The sequence below is a fragment of the Hirundo rustica genome, chromosome 27 (genome assembly GCF_015227805.2).
Source record: "Hirundo rustica isolate bHirRus1 chromosome 27, bHirRus1.pri.v3, whole genome shotgun sequence".
Lineage (NCBI taxonomy): Eukaryota > Metazoa > Chordata > Aves > Passeriformes > Hirundinidae > Hirundo > Hirundo rustica.
Genome location: NC_053476.1, coordinates 4,069,590 through 4,089,945, shown reverse-complemented (window position 1 = coordinate 4,089,945; position 20,356 = coordinate 4,069,590). Strand labels below are relative to the sequence as shown.

Here is a 20,356-nt window from a genome sequence, read left to right as displayed (position 1 = left end):
CCACCTCGTCTATGTCGCTTTTCATCGCCTCAATTGTGATCTGCGGGGTCAAAAATGGGGGGGAAAAAAAGGAGATTTTAGGGATTTCTCCCTGCCTGAAATTCATCCTGATTTGTGGGCAATCAGGAGGAGATTCTGGGTTGTGGAATATTCAAGTTATTGCACTTTAAAATTCCAAGTAATCTGAATTTTTTTCCCTGCTTTATCACCTCAAACCTTCAGGAGGGCAGCGGGGTTTTTTTGTCCCATTTGGAATCTTAAAGCTGGAATATCTGATGGGTTTTTAGGGATTTTGCTGGGATTGGGATTTGCAGGGAAAAAAAGGGAAAATCAGGAATGGAAGTTTTTGAAGAGATGGACAAGGCCATCAGATAAATAAAAATGGGAAATGTAAGTAGAAATTGAGGGAGATTAGAGAAATAAATATAATATAACAAAATATAATGTAAATAAATAAATAAATAAAAATTATAATATAAATATAAAGCAGAGAAATATAAATATGGGAAAGTCAGAGAAAAAAATATGAGAAATACAAATTCACAGGGGGAAATCACAGAAATAGAAATATAAGTAGAGGGAAACAAATATCAATGCAAACATAGGGAGATCGGCCAAAAAGATGAGAACTAAAAATACAAATGGGGAGAAATCGGAGAAGTAAAAATACAAATGGGGAGAAATCGGAGAAGTAAAAATACAAATGGGGAGAAATAAACCTGAGAAATATAAATAAAAAGAGAGGGAGATCAGAAAAAATAAATATCAATACAAAGAGAAGGAGATCAGCCAAAAAATATGAGAAATATAAACTCAAGTGGGAGGAAATCAAGAGAATATAAATATAAATAGAGGGAAATTAGAAAAGTAAGTATCAATACAAAGAGAAGGAGATCAGCCAAAAAAACGGGAAATATAAATACAAACGGGAGGAAATCAGAGAAACAAACGTGACAAACATTAATACAAACAGAGGCAAAATCAGATAAATAAATATCAACAGAAATAGAGGGAGACCAGAGAAATAAATTTCAATAAAACCACGGGGAGATCAGCCAAAAACACGCCAAATATAAACGCAGACAACAGAAAACCAGCGAAATCAATGCGAGAATGAGAAAAGCACTCACAGCGAAGAGGGCAGGCCCCATGTACGTCTCCATATATTGATAATAAAGGGACATTATCTTCACCAGGTTCTGTAAGGCAGCCACTCGTACCTGGGGCAGAGAAAAATCCCCAATTTCACACCATTTCCGTACTTTTAATTTTGTTTTTAGGAAGCAGAGATTCCCCCAGGAAGGGAGTTTTGATTTCACTCACCCTCGTGTCTGGACACTGTGTGGCTTCACAGACTACTTGCATAATAAAGTGCCTTTCAGACTGAAAGGAAGAGAAATAAAAGAATATGAAAAGGGGTTTTAAAAAAGAATTTAAGGTTTTAAAAAAGAATTTAAGGTTTTAAAAAAGAATTTAAGGTTTTAAAGTCTTCCCAGGGAGGGTGAATTTAGGTTTGGACCAGCACAGGCACAGGGCGTCACTCCCTGCTCTATTTTAAACCATTTTTCCCCCAAAATGAGAATTGCTTCTTCCCCAAAATGGGAATTTTTTTTCCCCGAAAATGGGAATTGTTTCTTCCCCAAAATGGGAAACTTTTCCTGCCCCAAAAGCCAAAAATTCAACAATAATTCCGTGCTGTCCCTGGGAGAGAAGAAAAGGATAAATTTAATCCAAGAAGGAAAAATGAAATAAAATAAATAAAACAAAACCAGTTTTAAAAAAGGAAAACGTAAGGTATGAAATATAAAAATTAAAAAAAAAAAAAAAATAAAACCAGATAAAAATAACATAAAAACAAATAAAACTGCTTTAACATTATAAATAAATACACACAAAAATAGAATTATAAATATAAATATAAAATTAAATCCAATTAAATCCATGAATTCGGTTGTTGTTCCATCCAGGGGCCTCCTGTTGGGAAGATTTTTCCTCCCCCATCGGATTTTCAGAGGCAAATTTTTGGATCTGGGTTGGGGCCAGGGTGACTGAAAGAGAAGTGCTGATCCCAGCTGGGATCCTGTCCCTGGCACAGGAGCAGGAATATCCAACGGGATCAGCTCTGGGGTCAGGTGTGATTTCAAGGGGAAAATGGGGGGAGGGAAAAAAAGAGGAAAATGGGGGGAAAAAGAAGAAAAAAAGGTGGGGGAAAAGGAGGAAGGGAAAGAAGGAAAGGAGAGAAAAAAGGGGGAAAAAAAGAGGTGGCCCTCCAAGAATATAAAAATCTTCTGGAAATCAGGAAAAAGCCCTTGAAGATCATAAAAAAGGGAAGAAAAAAGGAAAAAAAGGGGGGAAAAAAAAGAATCACTGCTCCCCTCCCCTGAAGGTTCCCCGCATCCCTGCGTTCCAGGCGCCAAAAAAGCTGAATCCAGGTCTCAGTCTGCACAGGATTTATCCATCAAAACTCAGCGTGGTGCATGGATCCTCATCACTGACCGTGGATTCAGCAATCCCAATCCCGGGATTTGGGGCATTTTTTTTCTTTTTTCCTCCTCTCACCTCTTTGTCAAAGTTTGCTTTGGTGAATTCCAAAGAGTTCAGGAGTGCGTTGGTAGCTGCAAGCTTCACATTGTTGCTGGGCTCCTCCTTTCTCATTCCCTGGATTATGGCAGTCAGGATTTCATTGGATTTGTCCTGGAGCTGCTCTGGATCCTGAAAAAAAATATATATATTAAAAAAAGGAAAAAATTGGATAAAGTTATTTATGATTTAAACTGGTTTTTATGTTTTCAAGCAGCGGAGTCTGTAGATAAAAAGGATTTTTTTGGTTTTTTTGCCAGAATCTACGAATCAGAGAAATAAATGTGAGAGATAACAATAGAAACAGAGAGAGAGAGCAAAGAAATAAATGTGAGAAATAACAATAGAAACAGAGAGAGAGAGCAAAGAAATAAATGTGAGAAATAACAATAGAAACAGAGAGAGAGAGCAAAGAAATAAATGTGAGAAATATAAATACAAATGGGGGAAATGGGAATGGGGTTTAGGAAAGTTTTTGGATAAACCAGGAAATCATGGGAAATCCAAGGAATTCCTTGAGCTCCTGGGATGGGAAGGAGAAGGCTGAACTGAGCACAAATCCTCCAGAAACCCAAGTGAAAAATGCCAAATAAATCCCACTGGATCAAACATGAACCAATAAACTCCAGGTTTGACTTCACTCATAAAAAGTTAAAAAAAAAATAAATACTGATTTCCAAATAATTTATGGATTTCCAAATAATTTATGGATTTCCAAATAATTTATGGCAGAGACTTTGAAAAAATTTTCCAATTTTTTTCACAGAACAAAAATTGCAGTGCCTGGACCTGCAGCAAGGCCAGGAGATGTTAAAACAATTAAATCTTTAAATATTAAATGTTAAATAACTGCGAAACCCCCAGGGTTTAAAGAATAAAGCTGTGAACAAGCACTAAAAACTCAATTTGAATTTGTGGTAAATTTGAGACACAAGTAATGGGATAAATTCACCTCAGGATTTATCCAGCTGATGGATTTGAGATTCCCAAACTCTGTCACAACTGGAAAACTTTTAAGGCGGGATTTTAAATAGAAATATTTAAATTAGCGAATTCAGCCCAAAAATCCAGAGGTGAGTGAATTAAAAAAAAAAAAAAAAAAAAGGAACAAACCCTCCAGAATTCCAGAGATTTGTCACAACCAGATTTCCTCTTTTATTTCGTTTTTCTCCTCACTGTAACCAACCCCTTGAAAATAAAATCCAAATAAAAGCCGCAAACACAAGATTTCTCCTCCTGCATCCCTGTACTGAGATTCCAGCAGGGAATATTCGGTGGCACCCAAAAAAGCAGCTCCCAATCCCATTTTCCAGTGGCAGGTTGGAGTTTTCCAAGAAATTCGCACCGAATTCTGCCAATCCCCCATAAACCCAACGGAGATTTAATGGAAGTTGCTTCAAAGAGTGAAAGATTCCCTCCAAAAGCGAAATATTCCATCAAAGAGCGAAATATTTCACTCAAAATGCGAAATGTTCCCTCAAAAAGCGAAATATCCCCTCAAAAAGCAGAATATTCCCATAAAAAAGGGGAATGTTCCCAGAAAAAGGGGAATTCCTGAACCAACCCTAAAAGGGCTCCTCCGGCCAGAGGAAAATCAGCTTTTTCCAAAGCAGGAAGGAATCCAAAGCTGATCCCTGTTTTATCCCAGGATGTGGATGCTGAGCTGAGGTTTCACCCCCAGCCCCGCAGGGACACGGAGCCTCCAAATTCCCTTCAGGAACCGTGACCTGGATTTGTGGTGGGAAAGGAGGTCAGACCTTCCAGGAGCATCCCGGAGCTGGAGCTGCCAGCAGGATGGAAAAGCAGGCAGCACGAGCAGGGATCCAACCTGGACAGCAGGGACTGAGGTCAGGAAAGGCCTCAAGGATCAGAAAAGTCTCCTGGAAATTAGGGAATCCCTTCCAGGAACATAAAAATCTTCTGGAAACCAGGGAATCCCCTGCAAGGTCATAGAAGTCTCCTGGAAATTAGGGAATCCCTTCCAGGAACCTAAAAATCTTCTGGAAACCATGGAATCCCCTGCAAGGTCATAGAAGTCTCCTGGAAATTAGGGAATCCCTTCCAGGAATATAAAAATCTCTTGGAAACCAGGAGAATCCCCTGCAGGGTCATAGAAGTCTCCTGGAAATTAGGGAATCCCTTCCAGGAATATAAAAATCTTCTGGAAACCAGGGAATCCCCTGCAAGGTCATCAAAGTCTCCTGGAAATTAGGGAATCCCTTCCAGGAATATAAAAATCTCTTGGAAACCAGGGAATCCCCTGCAGGGTCATAGAAGTCTCCTGGAAATTAGGGAATCCTTAAGGGCAGGAAAGCCCTCTAAGATAATAAAAGCCTCCTGGAAATCAGGGAATCCTGAAGGTTGGAAAAGATCATAAAAATCTCCTGGAAGTCCTAGGAAAGCCCTCCAAGATCATATGAAAATCTCATGGAAATCGGGGAATCCTCAAGGTCAGGAAAACCCTCCAGGATCATTAAAGTCTTCAGGAAATCAAGGAATTCTCTCCAAGATCATAAAAGCCTGATGGAAATCAGGGAATCTTTAAGGCTGGGAAAGCCCATGGTCATAAAAGTCTCCTGGAAATTATGGCTGGGAAAGCTTTCCAGGATCATAAAAGCCTCCTGGAAATCAGGGAATCATCAAGGTCAGGAAAGTCCTCCAGGGTCATAAAAGTTCCCAGGAAATCAGGGAATCCTTAAGGCTGGGAAAACCATCCAGGATAATAAAAGCTTCATGGAAATGAGGAAATCCTTCAGGCTGGGAAAGCCCTCCAAGAAATCACGGAATCCTCAAGGTTGGGAAAGCCGTCCAAGACCACCAAGTGGGAGAATCATGGAATGTCCTGAGTGGGAAGGGATCATCCACCCCTGCAGGACACCCTGAAATCCCACCCTGTCCCCGGGAGCACTGTCCAAACACTCCTGGAGCTCTGGCAGGTTTGGGATCACGACCATTCCCTGGGGAGCTGCTCCAGTGCCTGACCACCCTCTGGGAAAAACACCAAATCCAACCCAAAATCCAACCTCAAAACACAAAAAACCCCAACTTAACAGCCCAAATCCAAAATCCAACACAAAGCCCTCAACCTTAAACCCGACTCAACAAACCCAACCCAAGAAACCCCAAAAAATTCAACTCAAAACCCAACTCAACAAAACCAAAACAAATCCAACCCTAAACCCAACCCAACAATTCCAAAAAACTTCAATCCAAAGAATCCCAACCCTAAGAATCCAAGCAAAAACCCAACAAACACAACCCAAGAAACCCAAACCAAACCAAAAATCCAATCCAAAAAAATCCAACGCAAAGAACTCAAACCTAAACCCAACAAATCCAAAAACCCCAAACCAAAATCTAACCCAAAAAGTCCAACCCAAAGAATCCAACCCAAAACCCAACTCTAAACCCAACGCAAAAAAACCCTAAAATCAAACCAAAAGTCCAACCCAACAAACTCCAACCTGAAGCGCTCGACCCTAAACCCAACCCAACAAATCCAAAACCCCCAACCCCAAAATCCATCCTCAAAAACCAAAAAGAATCCAACTTAACAGCCCCAATCCAAAACCCAGCTCTAAACCCAACCCCCAAAAAATGAAAATGAAACCCAAAGAAAATGAAACCAAAAGTCCAACCCAACAAATTCCGACCGAAGCACTCGACCCTAAACCCAACCCAACAAATCCAGAACTGATCCAACCCTAAACCCAACAAATCCAAAAACCCCAACCCAAAATCCAACCTCAAAAAACCAAAAAAAAAAAAATCCAACAGCCCCAATCCAGAACCCAACCCAAAGAATCCAACCCAAAACCCAACTCTAAACCCAACCCCCCAAAAAAAGAAAATTAAACCGAAAGTCCAACCCAACAAACTCTGACCTGAAGCGCTCGACCCTAAACCCAACCCAACAAATCCAAAAACTCCAACCCAAAATCCAACCTCAAAAAACCAAAAAAAAATTCCAACTTAACAGCCCCAATCCAGAACCCAACCCCAAAGAACCCAACCCTTCCCGGCACACCCTCCAACCCAACAAATCCAAAAACCCCAACCCAAAATCCATCCTCAAAAACCAAAACAAAAAAATCCAATTTAACAGCCCCAATCCAGAACCCAACCCCAAAGAACCCAACCCTTCCCGGCACACCCTCCAACCCATCCCACGCCGCGCCGCCGGGAGTCGCGGATTCCCGGGAGCACTCACGATGTCCTGGCAGATGTAACCGATGGCCTCGAGCGTGGACTCCTTCATGTGCTCGGTGCTGTGCTGGTTGGTGACGTTGGCCACCAGCTGCGGGATCAGCTCCGGCCACTGGTTCATGGGGATCTCGGCGCAGGCGATGCCGGCCACGCACTGCGACGCCGAGCTGGGCCGGTACGTCTCCGTGCCCAGGGTCTGCAGCACCTGCGGATCCGCCGGGGGAACGGGCTCAGGGCGCGCAGGAGCAACCCTCAAACCCTCCCCAAAACTCCTTCGGATTTCCCCGGAAATCGCGCGGTTTGTCCCCGGGAAAAACGTGGATCTCGGCCGGGGCCCCGGGGTAAAGGGGAACGGTGAAAGGGTGAACGGATCGGGGCCTTCGATAAAAAAAGTTGTACAAATGCGGTTTTCCTAAAAAAACCTTCGGCTTTTGTACAATAAACTCATTGCTAGAATCTCTTAAGAAACCTTAAAATGCGTCTTAAACAAAACCTTAATCCTAAATGATGAAGATTTTAGGGCAGTAAATATCAGGTTTTAAAACTAACCCAGCATTCAAAAGTTGAACAAACAACCCCAGTGCCTTGGACTTCACGTTTTCAATTCAATTCACCCCAAAACAGCAAATTTTTCATGCCAAAATCATCTGGGTAACTTTGCTGTGTATTGGGAACAATCAGGAGGATTTTTGTTGGTGGAGTTTGGGAACTTTTCCTTAAAAAATTGATTTTTTCAGCTTTTCCTTTCATACACCAATACAATTTTCTTTTAAAAATAGAGGGAGGGATTTGCATTTTCCCATCATTTTTAGTTATACACTTTCTCTAAAAACTGGAGGGACACGGGAATAATTTTTTCTCAGCATTCTCACTCATACACCAATAACTTTTTTTTTTAAAAAATAGAGACACTGAAATGCTTTTCTTTGATCATTTCCATTTGAACACCAGTAATATCTTCTATAAAAAACCGAGGAAGGGATTTGCATTTTTCCAGCATTTTTTGGTTACACACCAATAAAACTTTCTTTAAAGAAACCAAGAGATGAGGACTCATTTTTTTCAGCATTTCCAGTTACACACCTTCGTTTTCCAAGCTTCCACCTAGATGTTGTATTTTTGACATCGAAAACAGCAACAAATTTTTCAATTTCAGTGCACAAGGACAGCTCCTGATCCCAGTAAAATTCCATGAAAATAAAGGATCAAAGGTGCTCCATCATCTCTCACCCAAATTTATCTCTCTAATGTGGTTGCCCCTGGATCCCTGGAATTTCCAAGGCCAGGCTGGATTGGGCTTGGAGCACCCTGGCATAGGAAAAGCTGGGAATGGCTGGAATTCAAGGTTCTCCCAACCCAAATAATTCTGGGATTATGGAGAGAGATTCTATTAACGCACAAAAAGTAAATATAAAGCTCACGGCCGAGCTGAATCAATCACAGAGCGCTGCACAAATCCCAGCACCACTTTTTGCTCCCATCAGCCAAAAAACAAACAAAACCAAAAACTACTGAGCCACCACTTCTGTCCCTGCAGGCTCTGAACTCCAACTGGCACGGGGCAAAAAGGATCCTCGGGAAAACACCCCAATTTCTTCCTAATTTTCCATCTGGAACTTGCAATTTTTTCCCCATTTCTCACTATTAAAACCTCCTGGGGCCTCATGCGAACGCTGCTCAGGCTCAGAGCGTTTCAAAAGTGTTGATGGGGATTGGAGAGCACTTGGGGAAAAGCTCTTCCTCAGAAAGGGAAGAAAAATCTTCCTTAAAAAGCATTTCCTGCAGAAAAATCAACGTGCAGCCCAGCTGCAGGGGAAGCCACGGAATCCTGGAATTGTTTGGGTGGGAAGGGACCTTAAATCCCATCCAGTGCCACGGGCAGGAACATTTCCCACTCTCCCAGGCTGCTCCAAACCCTGTCCAGCCTGGCCTTGGACACCTCCAGGGATCCAGCAGCAGCCACAGCTTCTCTGGGAAATCTGTGCAGTGTTTTTAGAGCTTCACTGCAAAAACTTCTTCCTTTTATCTCATCTAAATCAATTTAAAACCATCCTCCCCTGTCCTACTGCAACATTCCATAAATCACGGAATAGCCTGAGCTGGAAGGGCCCCCCAGGGATCATCCAGCCCTGCAGGACACCCCAAAATCCCAGCCTGTGCACCCCTGTCCAAACACTCCTGGAGCTTTGGCAGCTTCGGGATCGCGACCGTTCCATGGGGAGCTGTCCCAGTGCCTGATTACCCTCTGTGTGAAACCCCCCAATCCAACTCAAAATACCCATCCCAAAACTCCTGGAGCTCTGAGAGGTTTGGGATCACGACCGTTCCATGGGGAGCTGTCCCAGTGCCCAAAAACCCTCTGGAGGAAACCCCAAAATCCAACCCAACAAACCCAACCCCAAACTCCCGGAGCTCTGGCAGCTTCGGGATCACGCCCATTCCATGGAGAGCTGTCCCAGCACTGAACCAACCTCTGGGGGAAGATCTTTCTCCAAATTCCACTCCAAATCTCATCCGGATGAAACCAACTCCCAGAACCGAGCACCTGAGCAGCTGCTGCTGCTCCAGAGACCGGGAGCAACCGCGGGAAAACGCTTTACGTGGAAAACCACGGCCGCCGTTCCTCACCGACCCCTCCCGATGCAGAACGAAGGGGGAAAACGAGTTAAAACCCGAGGACTTACGAAGTTCTTGACCTCCCTGCGCGCGTTGGCGTCGATGGCGAGCCATCTCTGCTGGTACTGGGCCTTGATGTCGGGATCCTTGGAGGTCAGCGAGTTCTTGATCTGCAGCCCGGCGGCCACGCGCGCGACCTGGCTGTTCCCGGGGTTTGCCAGCACTTTGGACAGTTCCACCAGGAAGGTCGGCTGAGGAGACAGCGGGGTCAGCCCCCAGGCACCCCACAAACCTCGGCCAGCCCCCCTAAAGCCGCCCCCAGCCCGGATCTATCCCGAGATTACGGGTTAAGCTCCTCACGAGAAGCGCTGGAAGCTGCGGTGGCTCCGCCGGGTTGGGATTTTTATAGAGCTGACACCAGAGCCCAGTTACCTCCCCTGCTCCTGCCTGCCCTGAGAATTCTTTTAAATAAATGGATTTATGGGTCAAAAAAAAAAAAAAAAAAAAAGGATTTTCTGGGTGGGAAGTCAGCGTGGAAAGGAGGAACTCCCTGCTTGTTGTTTCGGTGATTCCGGACCGGAATTGGGATTGGTAAAATGTGGAACGGCTGATTTGTGATATCCCAAACTCTCTGCTGATCAGAATGATGATCAACCCCTCAAAATAGTGATTAACATCCCCCAAAACCACCCGAGTGCACATAAAACCCCCTGGCATTGCTGCCACTTCCTCTGCTAAAACCTTTCATTTTTAAACCTCTTCTTCTTTCAAACCCTTTTTAAAAATTTCTTCACATTTCAGAGGCTTCCCTGAAGTCAAGTCTCAGCAGAGAAGTTTTATTTCTTTTCCTGAATATTTTTCCTCAAAAGCTTTTTCCCTGCTCAGAAAAAGCCTTCCTAGGAAATAGTGGGAGCAGCTGCATCGCTTTCCAAACCTTTTTACACCAACCAGAAACGTGATTTTCCTAAAAATCTTCAACTTTTTTACAATAAACCCCTTTCTAGAATCTCTTAAGAAATCATAAAATACATCTTTAAAAAAACCACCAACTTAATCCTAAATTATGAAGATTTTGGGGCACTAAAAATCCATTTCTAAAACTAACCCAACATTCAAAAGTTGAACAAACAACTCCAGTGCCTTGGACTCCACGTTTTCAATGTCCAAGCCCAGCTCTTGAAATAAAATTCACTTCAGTTGTTCCATCCCCAACTCTTCAACGTTTAAACTGCAAAATTTGGGGTCAAAAAACTGGAGAAAACTTCAAGGGATGGCTGTAAAGCATTAGAAATATTCTAAATTTAATGTAATAGAATAAAGCCTACAAACAGACCCCACTAAACCACTTCAAACTAAATTTTATACTTGGATTTTATTATGGGTAAGGAACCAGCCAGAATTAGTTCACAGGACAACTCAGAAGTGTTGCTGCCACCTTGGACAAGAAAACTCCTGAAATTCACAGGTGGAGAAGCATCCTTGGGTTTCTCATCCATAAATTAGCAGGAAAATTTGTCATTTCATGAGGTTTTGGGGCTAAAAAATAAAAATGACCAGCATCACATGAAACCTCGCAGATTTTGAGAGAGTAAAGAAGATGTGCCTGACCTGGCTCCCACCTGCAGAGATGTCAGTGAACAGCTCAGGTCAAAGGGGATAAATTAGGCAAAAGGGGATAAATCAGAGGTGGACAGGAGGAGGAAGAGGAATGAGGAAGAGCAGGAGGCTCCCAAGCCCCCTGGGGCTCTCCTCACTCAGTGACTACAACATTTGGTGAGGACAGGCCCGAATTCCACATCCTCATCCTCTTTCTTCATCCTCGTCCTCTTTCTTCATCCCCATCCTCATCCTCCTCCAGGACTCAGCCCCCTCTCCCAGCCTGGACCATTCCAAATGCCCATCCCACACAAATCCTCGGTCCCAGCCCAAGCTCTGCCCTCACTCAATCCTGCCTCCCACAAAGCAAAGAAAAAACGAAAGCTTGGAGTAATCCCACAAGGCAGAGAGGGAAAATGAAACCTTGGGAAATCCACATCTCTCCTGGCTCTTCCCAACACCTGGAAATCAGGACCACGAGCAGCTCCTGCCCATCACCCCAAAATCCCTCACACCACGCAGCCCTGGAGCTCCGGGCTCAGTCAGGGGTTCCTGAGACTCCACCAGCACCAAATCCACAGGATTTTCCCCTCAAAACTGAGGCTCAGCACAAAAGCTGCATCAATCCCGATTCCGAGGGGGCCTCACACTCCTTCCAACAGCACCAGAAACACAAACACCTCTGTGGCTTTGCCAGTTCACACCAGGCCAGGGGAGGGATGTGCTGCTGGGGTCACAGGGGACAGTTTTGGGGATGATAACGGGGGTGTGACAAGGACCCAGCACCCCCCAGTGCTCCCCACCCCTGCAAGGACCAGCCAGAGCTGCAGCCCCACACCTTGACTAAGCAAAAACCCTTCTCAACCACCAGCAGCCCTAAATCCCCCACTCCAGCACAGCGATTACACCCGGGAGTTTAGGCTTTTGTTTTGCCCTTTTCTTCTCTTTTTTCAGATTTTTTTCCTCCTCAAATTTAGGGTCACCGGGGGGTGCAACTCCCCCTGCCCAGCTGAGCCTCCCTCGCCCACCAGACGCTCCTGAGCTCCTCCCCAGACTCCCGAAGCTCCGATCCCGCCCGGGCGGGGGTCTCGAGGGGATGCGGTGGTCCCGGAGGGCCGGGCAGTAGGACCGGACAGGGGCCCCGAGGGCACTAGAACCGGGCAGCAGGACTGGGGGTGGGTCCCACGGGCAGCAGGAGCGGACACTAGAACCGGACAGCAGCACCGGGCAGGGATCCCGCGCACAGAAGGGTTGGGAGAGGGTCCCGTAGGACCGGGGACCGGAACCGGCCGGGGGTCCCGCGGACGCCAGGACCGGGCGGTAGGAGCGAGCAGCCGGACTGGACGGGGGTGCGGCGGGCACTGGGACCGAACGGGGGTCCCGCGGGCGCTGGAAGCGGGCGGCGGGGCCGGTCGGGGTCCCCGCGGGCGGCCGGGCTTTAGGACCGGGCGGCGCCCGGGGCCGCGATGGCCGCGGCGGCCGCACATGGCCCGCGGCCGCTCCCGCACCGGCCCCGCCCCCCGGCCCGGCGCCGCGCGCTGATTGGCCGCCGGCTCCGCAGAGCGCGCTGTGATTGGCCCGCGCGGCCGCCGGGCGCGGGCAGGGGCGGCAGCGGCCATGGCGGCCGGGCCGGGCCGGGCCGAGCCGGGCGGGGCGGGGGGGCCGCGGAACGCTCGGGGCAGCGCCGGCCCCGCCACCGCCGCCGGCCCCGCCGCCCCCGGGGCCGCCCCGAGCGCTCACCAGGTTCTCGATGGCCGCCTGCTCCAGGAACTTCTGCGCCGCCTCGAGCTCCGAGCAGTCTGCGGAGGGGAAACCGGCGTCAGCCGCGGCCCAACCGCCAGGGCCCTCAGGCTCCGAGCGCGCTCCGAGCCGTGCCCGGGAGCCTTCCCGCCGCTACGGTTCCCGCCCGCCCCAAGGCCTTCCCCGCCGCCCACGCCCTCCCCGGGGCTGCGGGAGCCGCCTCGGCCGCCCCGCGGGTTGCGCGGCCCCCGCCCCGCCCGGCCCCGCCGGGCCTGCCCGCCCCGCCGCCCTCTGCCCTCGGCCCGCGCCCTACCCGGCGAGACCGTCTTCTCTAGGATGGTGATGAGCTCCATGGCGGCGGCGTGGCGGCTCCGGCGCCGGCGGGAGGAGGAGGAGGAGGAGGAGGGGAAGGGAAGGGGGGGGGGAAGCGGGGCGGGCCGGAGGAGGGGAGGGAGGGGAAGGGCGGAAAGCCGGGGCCTGCCCCGCGGAGGCGGCGGGCGGAGGCCGGAGCGGGGCGGGAGGGAGGCGGTGGCTCCCGGTGCCGCTGCGGGGCGATGGCGGAAGATTCTTTTTCTTTTTTTTCTTTTTTTTTTTTTTTTTTTTAAGTGTTAAAAAAAAAAGAAAAGAAAAAAAAAAAAAGGGGGGGGGAAAAAAAAAAAAAAAAAGAAGGGGCCGCGCGAGCGGGGAGGCGGCGGCGCGCGCGCGCACCGGGCGGCGGAGGGATACGCCAGGAGGCCCCGCGCGCGCGCCCCGCGCCCGCCGCGCTGATTGGCCGGCGGGGCCCCCCCCGAACGGGGCGCGCGCTTTCCTATTGGTCGGGCCGGCGGCGCGAGGCCATTGGAAGAGGGGGGCCATGGGGGGGGAGCGGGGGAGGGAAGAGAAGGGGCGGAGCCTCCGGCGGCGCGCGCGGGGATTGGGCGGGGCCGGGACCGGACCATTGCCGCGGGAAGGGGGGGGGGGTGGGGGGCGCAACCACGTGGGGCCGCCGGTGGGGGAGACACCGGGACCGCCGGAGAGGAGAGCGGGGTCACCGGCGCTGCCGGCGGCTCCCCCCGGCCGTGCCCGGCGCAGCTCCGCCCGCGGCGGGAGCGGGAAGAGGCGGCAGCGGCTCCGGGCACCGGCACCGGAACCGGCTTGGGAGGAGCCACGTGCTCGGCGCGCAGCGGGAAGCGGGGCCGGTGGCTGCGTCCCGGTGTGTCCCGGTGTGTCCCGGTGTGTCCCGGTGTGTCCCGGTGTCCTGCCCGACCCTGCAGGGTCGCTCCGGGACGGGCATCCCGCAAGAACCGGCGCCGTGTCCCGCGGGCCGGTACCGGTACCGGTGAGGCCCCGGCCCGGTCAGCACCGGGCACCGGGGCGCGGATTGAAGCGCTCCCCGAGGAGCCAACCCCGCCAGAACCCGCCCTGCACCGGCCCCGGTGTCCCCGAGTGCCCCGGGGCCGGCAGCGGGGTCCCTCCGCATGGCGGTGTGTCCCCAAACCGGGGTGACACCGGGCACGGCCGAGGGATGCGGGAATGGGAAGGGAAAACGGGAGAACGGGAGAGCTGGAGAAGGACAGGACAAAGCGTGGGTGACCGATTAACGGGCCGTAACGGGGAGTGGCAATTAGTGACACATGCCGTAAGCACAGGGCCACAATTAACAATTCCCGGGACACTGCCCCGGCCCCTCCCGCGGCTGGAGGCACCCGCAGAGCCGAGCACCGCCCCGGGCCGGGGAGGATTCCGGGCTCCTGGGAAAGGGAAGCGCTCCAGGAACGGGATCCGATGGAATGCGGGGAGAAGGGAGAGCCCGGCTGGGAGAGGGCAGGGTTACACGGGATTTGGGGAAGGAATTCCTCCTTGGAGGAGGAGCGCTGGGACAGCTCCCCATGGAATGGTTGAGATCCCAAACCTCTCAGAGCTCCAGGAGTTTTGGGATGGTCGTGATCCCGAAGCTGCCAAAGCTCCAGGAATGTTTGGACAGGGGTGCACAGGCTGGGATTTTGGGGTGTCCTGCAGGGCTGGATGATCCCTGGGGGGCCCTTCCAGCTCAGGCTATTCCGTGATTTATGGAATGTTGCAGTAGGACAGGGGAGGATGGTTTTAAATTGATTTTGATGAGATAAAAGGAAGAAGTTTTTGCAGTGAAGCTTTAAAAACGGTGCAAAGATTTCCCAGAGAAGCTGTGGCTGCTGCTGGATCCCTGGAGGTGTCCAAGGCTGGGCTGGACAGGGTTTGGAGCAGCCTGGGCCAGTGGGAAATGTTCCTGCCCGTGGCACTGGATGGGATTTAAGGTCCCTTCCCACCCAAACAATTCCAGGATTCCGTGATCCAGGGAAAACCCTGGAGAAACCCCTGGCAGCAGCTGGCCCCAACATTCCCATTCCAGCTGCAAAGAGCTGCCTTCATCCACGGGCTGTGAGGAGATCCCGGGCCCCAGGTGCTTCCCAAGCCCGGGCACACAGAGCAGCTCCCAGAGCTCCCTCCCGCGGGGCCAAACCCAGGAGAATTCCTGCCCAATCCGGCTGGAAGCTGAGGAAAAGCTGCCCGACGAGTCGGTGCTGCCTGCGGGGTTCCTCATCCCAAACCACCAGAGATTCCCCACTGTTCCCTGAGGGAGTTCTGGGGAGCAGAGCTCGAGCTGGCCCCAAGGAGGGATTTTATTCATTGCTGGGGAAATGGATCTGCCCAGGGCTCCGGGGAATGTCCGTCATTCCCTGAAAAATCCGGGTTACGGGCAATGTCCGTCATTCCCTGAAAAATCCGGGTTATGGGGAATGTCCGTCATTCCCTGAAAAATCCGGGTTACGGGCAATGTCCGTCATTCCCTGAAAAAATTCCAGGTTCCAGGGAGTGCAGAAAGCGCCAGGGAGGGAGGAGGGACAGAGCAGGAGTTCTCCAGGCGTGGATGGATCCGTGGATCCTCTCTGGATCCCTCAGGTGGCCCTGGTGGGACCCTCGGCCCCAGGGAACGCTCCCCAATCCTGTGGGCAAAATCCCGGAATGGTTTGGGTGGGAAGGAGATGAAAGCTCATCCAGACAGGTCCAGGGACACTTCCAGGGGTGTGGCAGCCACAAGTCCCTCGTTAATCACCACAATTCCCTCATTAATCACCACAATTCCCTCATAAATCACAATTCCCTCATAAATCACCACAGTTCCCTCATAAATCGCCCCCTGAGCCCCATCTCAACCCTTTCCTCACTCCCAAAAATCTCCTCTCCCCTTGTCCTGCCCCTTCCCCAAGCATCATTTTACCTCTAAAAATTTCTTATGGGAAGGATAAATCCCAAAGTTCCTTTAACTGGCAATTAAATGCCATGAGAGGCCAGGCCCAGCTCTTTCCTCACCCCCAAAATCTCCTCTCTCTCCCTTTTCCCTGGCATCACTTTGCTTCCAGCGACAAAAATAAAGATTTCCTCCGGAAAGGACAAAGCCCAGAGCTCCTTTAACCGGGAATTGAGCTCCTCTCAGGCCCGTTGTTGTTTCTGTGTGGATCCCACACGGATCCCCCGAGCCCAATCCCCGCTCCCTCCGGGGTTATTTTCATTTTGTTCGTGTGCAGGGAGCAGAAGGGAAAGCGGCTTAGTCTGGGGAAAGGGCTGGTGCTGACGGCAGGGAAACGCCTCAGTTCCCGAACCGGGCTCAGAATTCCCAAACCAGGCTCAGAATTCCCAGCTCCAACCTCAGAATTCCCAAACCGGGCTCAGAATTCCCAAACCGGGCTCAGAATTCCCAGCTCCAACCTCAGAATTCCCAAACCAGGCTCAGAATTCCCAGCTCCAACCTCAGAATTCCCAGCTCCAACCTCAGGAATGCAACCGAGCTCAAAGCCTCAAAATTCCCATTTTTGTGGTGTTTCCTCACCCCAGAGGCGTCTCCACCGTGTTTTTCCGTCAACTTTGCGCTGTTTAACGCAAGTTTTTTGATTCACGGTGGGATTTTTCTCTTTCCTTTCTCCAGTAAATCCAGTCCTGGGCAGTTCTGGGGTGCCTGAGGGTGGTTTTTATTCAGATTACAGGGGCTCTGTGAGCCCAGACTCCATCCCTGGTGGCACAGGAGGGGTCCTGGAGGTGACACCTTGGCCTCTGCTGTCCCCTCACAGCTTTGGGTTCTTTCAGGCTCTAAATTAAACCAAATTTTGGGTCCTTTCAGGCTCTAAATTAAACCAAATTTTGGGTCCTTTCAGGCTCTAAATTAAACCAAATTTTGGGTCCTTTCAGCCTTCAAACAGAACACAAGGTGAGGACGTGAATTTCACATTGACATTTTTATTAACGCCAACTGTTTTAAATTTTTTTTATTATTATTTTGTACTCTTTTTTTTGTTTTTTTTTTTTAGGGATTTTTTTGGTGGGGTGGGGGGTTTTTTTTGTAATCTTTTTTTTTTTTTTTTCTTAAAACAATAGCACAAAAATGTCTCAAGGGGAAGCGGTCTGACAAGTTAAATCTGATGACCTTCCGAAAAAAAAAAAATTAACAGTTAAGCCACGCCAAATACGAATCCCTGTTAAAGAAAATAAGGAAAAAAAGAAAATAAAGGAGGAAAAACCAAAAAAAAAAAGAACAAGCTTGAACTCCAACCTTTGTGTATTAGAGGGTGGCTGGTTAGTAGGACCACGCTGCTTTGGGAGGGGATGATGGCACAGCTTCATCATCATCATCATCATCACTGATTTAAGGCTTCTGAATAATCCAATTTTCCACCAAACTCATGGAGAGGAAAGGGAAATCCCCTGGGAAGGAGGAGCTGGGAGCAGCTGGATCCTCTGGAGAAGGGCAGGGCAGCCCCCACGTCCCCCTGCACGGGGAGAAGGGGCCACGAGGAAATGGGAAATAAAATCAAACTGCACCAACCTTTCTCTTTTTAATGTGGCTGTGAGAGGAGTTTCCTTTACAATCCCGATCTCTCCACGACGGACATCAGCGAGAGGGGATGGGGGAACCCAGGAGAAACAGAACGGGGGTGGTTTGTGGTTTTTGTGGGGTCTTTTTTTTTGCTGAGGTAACACAAAAGGGAAAGGGGGAACCCTACGAATCCTTGGGGTGGGGAGGGGTTCAGGGAGATCTCCCCAAAACCTTGCACAGGTTCTGTCAAACCCGGCCCAGTGACCTGATCCACACACGGCTGAGGCCCCGCTCCTGCCTCGCACTCTCACTGACCTAAAAACCCCCGGTTTCATCTCTTTTTTGTGCTGGTGGGGAGGAGGGAGGGTGTAAAAAACGGAACATCTGTCAATAAGAGTGTCAGGAAAGGGCATGAGGGGGGGTGTTAAATATTTTAACCACTGACAAGGCTTGAGGAAGTTTCACAGTTTTGTTATGCTCTATTTTATTACTATCATATTTACAGATTTTTCTCTCTTTTTTTTTTGTGTGTTTTTGTGTTTTTTTCTCTCTCTCTCTCTCTTTCTTTCTGCAGAATCGCTGATCAATTGTTGCTGCCGCTGTTTTTTTTTGTTTGTTTGTTTGTTTTCCCCAAACAGAATTTTCCCCAAATTCTTGGAGTGTGTGAGCAGGAACCGGTTAAACTCTACATTCACGGTCCAATCCCCACGGGCTTGAGGAGGAGAAGGAGGAGGAGAAGGAGGAAGAGGAAGGAAATAAACCCAATTAAAAAAAAAAAAAAAACAAAAAAAAAAAAATAAAGGTGGGAGAGGGGGAAAAGAGTGGGGGGGGGAAAAAAAAACACCAAAAAACCCCAAACAAAACTCCCAAATGAATCGTTGGCCTGTGGATCAGCGGTGGGGGGCTCCTCCCCGGTGCCGGGGCTGCGCTGGGGCCGCCGCGGGCGCCGCGGGCTCACACGGGCGCAGCGCGCCGCTGCTGCAGGAAGTGCTGCATGCTGTCGGCGTCGCGCCGCAGCCACGCCGCGTTCAGCAGGATGTTCTCGCAGCACTGCTGCACCGTGCGCTCCGCCGACGGCGCCGGGTGGCTCTCGAAGAAAGCCTGGGGGGGACAAAGGACACGGCTGGGGGGACAAAGGCATGGCTGGGGGGACACTGGGGACATGGACACGGCTGGGGGGACACTGGGGACATGGACACGGCTGGGGGGACACCGGGGACACGGCTGGGGGGACACTGGGGACACAGCTGGGGGGACACTGGGGACACGGCTGGGGGGACACTGGGGACATGGATACGGCTGGGGAGACACCAGGGACAAGGCTGGGGGGACACTGGGGACATGGATACGGCTGGGGAGACACCAGGGACAAGGCTGGGGGGACACTGGGGACACGGCTGGGGGGACACTGGGGACACGGCTGGGGGGACACTGGGGACATGGATACGGCTGGGGAGACACCAGGGACAAGGCTGGGGGGACACTGGGGACATGGACACGGCTGGAGGGACACTGGGGACATGGACACGGCTGGGGGGACACTGGGGACACAGCTGTGGGGACACTGGGGACACGGCTGGAGGGACACTGGGGACACGGCTGGAGGGACACTGGGGACATGGACATGGCTGGGGGGACACCAGGGACACAGCTGGGGGGACACCGGGGACACGGCTGGGGGGACACCGGGGACACGGACACGGCTGTGGGGACACTGGAGACATGGACATGGCTGGGGGGACACTGGGGACATGGACACGGCTGGAGGGACACCGGGGACACGGACATGGCTGAGGGGGACACTGGGGACACAGCTGGGGGGACACCAGGGACAAGGACACGGCTGGGGGGACACTGGGGACATGGACACAGCTGGGGGGACACCGGGGACACGGCTGGGGGGACACCGGGGACATGGCTGGGGGGACACTGGGGACACAGCTGGGGGGACACCGGGGACACGGACACAGCTGGGGGGCCATTGGGGTTTTGGGTGTGACCGACCCCCTTTGGTTTGCACAGGAATTTGGATGCTCCAAGGGTTGAGAGCGAAGCCAAAATCATTGGGTGGGGGGAGATTAAAAATCACCCGGTGGTGACACCAAAGGTGACAGCCCCAAAGGTCCCTCAGAGCCCCGGGTGCCTCCAGGGATTGGGGGTGTCCAGTCCAGCTCCAGGCCCTGCACAGGATGATCCCAACAATCCCAGCCTGTTCCTGAGGGTGGTGTCCAAATGTTCCTGGACTGTGACCTTCAGATCCCAGGTTGGATGGACAGTGACCTCCAGGGGATGGACAGTGACCTCCAGGGGATGGACAGTGACCTCCAGGGGATGGACAGTGACCTCCAGGAGATGGACAGTGACCTCCAGGGGCTGGACAGTGACCTCCAGGCCCAGTTCAGATGGACAGTGACCTCCAGGGGATGGACAGTGACCTCCAGGCCCCAGTTTGGATGGACAGTGACCTCCAGGGGATGGACAGTGACCTCTGGGCAGTGTCGCCTCTCCCCTGGAGGAGCTCCCCGGGGCTGCTGTGCCTCGGCACTTTGCAGGGCCAGGGGAAAGCCCAGCCTGGAGCTGTCCCTGCTCCCTCCCAGCAGCTTTTCCCGGGATTTGGCAGATCACCTCACGCTCTGCAAGGTGACACGGAGGCTCACACACGGGAAATTCTCCACTAAAAGCTCGGGAATTCTCTTGGAAAAGGGATGGGGTTTAATTAAGGGTTTTCCCGCTCAGTGTTTTTGTGAAAAAAATTAAGAAGATATTAATTTTAATGCAAAATTTCTCCGT

The 20,356-nt window shown here is 50.8% G+C and overlaps 2 protein-coding genes across 3 annotated transcripts in view; both read right to left on the bottom strand.

The window, feature by feature from the left end:
- Window positions 1-13,232, bottom strand: part of KPNB1 (karyopherin subunit beta 1) — a 29,503-nt gene extending 16,271 nt beyond the window's left edge. The window contains exons 1-7 of one of the 2 annotated variants that reach the window (XM_040087251.2): window positions 13,052-13,232; window positions 12,739-12,797; window positions 9,471-9,653; window positions 6,791-6,991; window positions 2,560-2,712; window positions 1,324-1,383; window positions 1,131-1,220 (exon numbers count right to left, since the gene is read on the bottom strand). In XM_040087251.2, coding sequence (XP_039943185.1) covers window positions 1,131-1,220; window positions 1,324-1,383; window positions 2,560-2,712; window positions 6,791-6,991; window positions 9,471-9,653; window positions 12,739-12,797; window positions 13,052-13,091 — 786 coding nt within the window. In that variant the 5' untranslated portion in view covers window positions 13,092-13,232. The remainder of the gene's footprint in view (window positions 1-1,130; window positions 1,221-1,323; window positions 1,384-2,559; window positions 2,713-6,790; window positions 6,992-9,470; window positions 9,654-12,738; window positions 12,798-13,051) is intronic. The other variant, XM_040087250.2, reaches the window with a different exon arrangement.
- Window positions 13,233-17,174: 3,942 nt separating this feature from the next.
- NPEPPS (aminopeptidase puromycin sensitive) overlaps window positions 17,175-20,356 on the bottom strand; it is a 43,816-nt gene continuing 40,634 nt past the window's right edge. Inside the window, exon 23 of the mRNA XM_040087347.1 lies at window positions 17,175-18,667. Within this exon, the coding sequence (XP_039943281.1) occupies window positions 18,521-18,667 (147 nt within the window). The 3' untranslated portion in view covers window positions 17,175-18,520. The remainder of the gene's footprint in view (window positions 18,668-20,356) is intronic.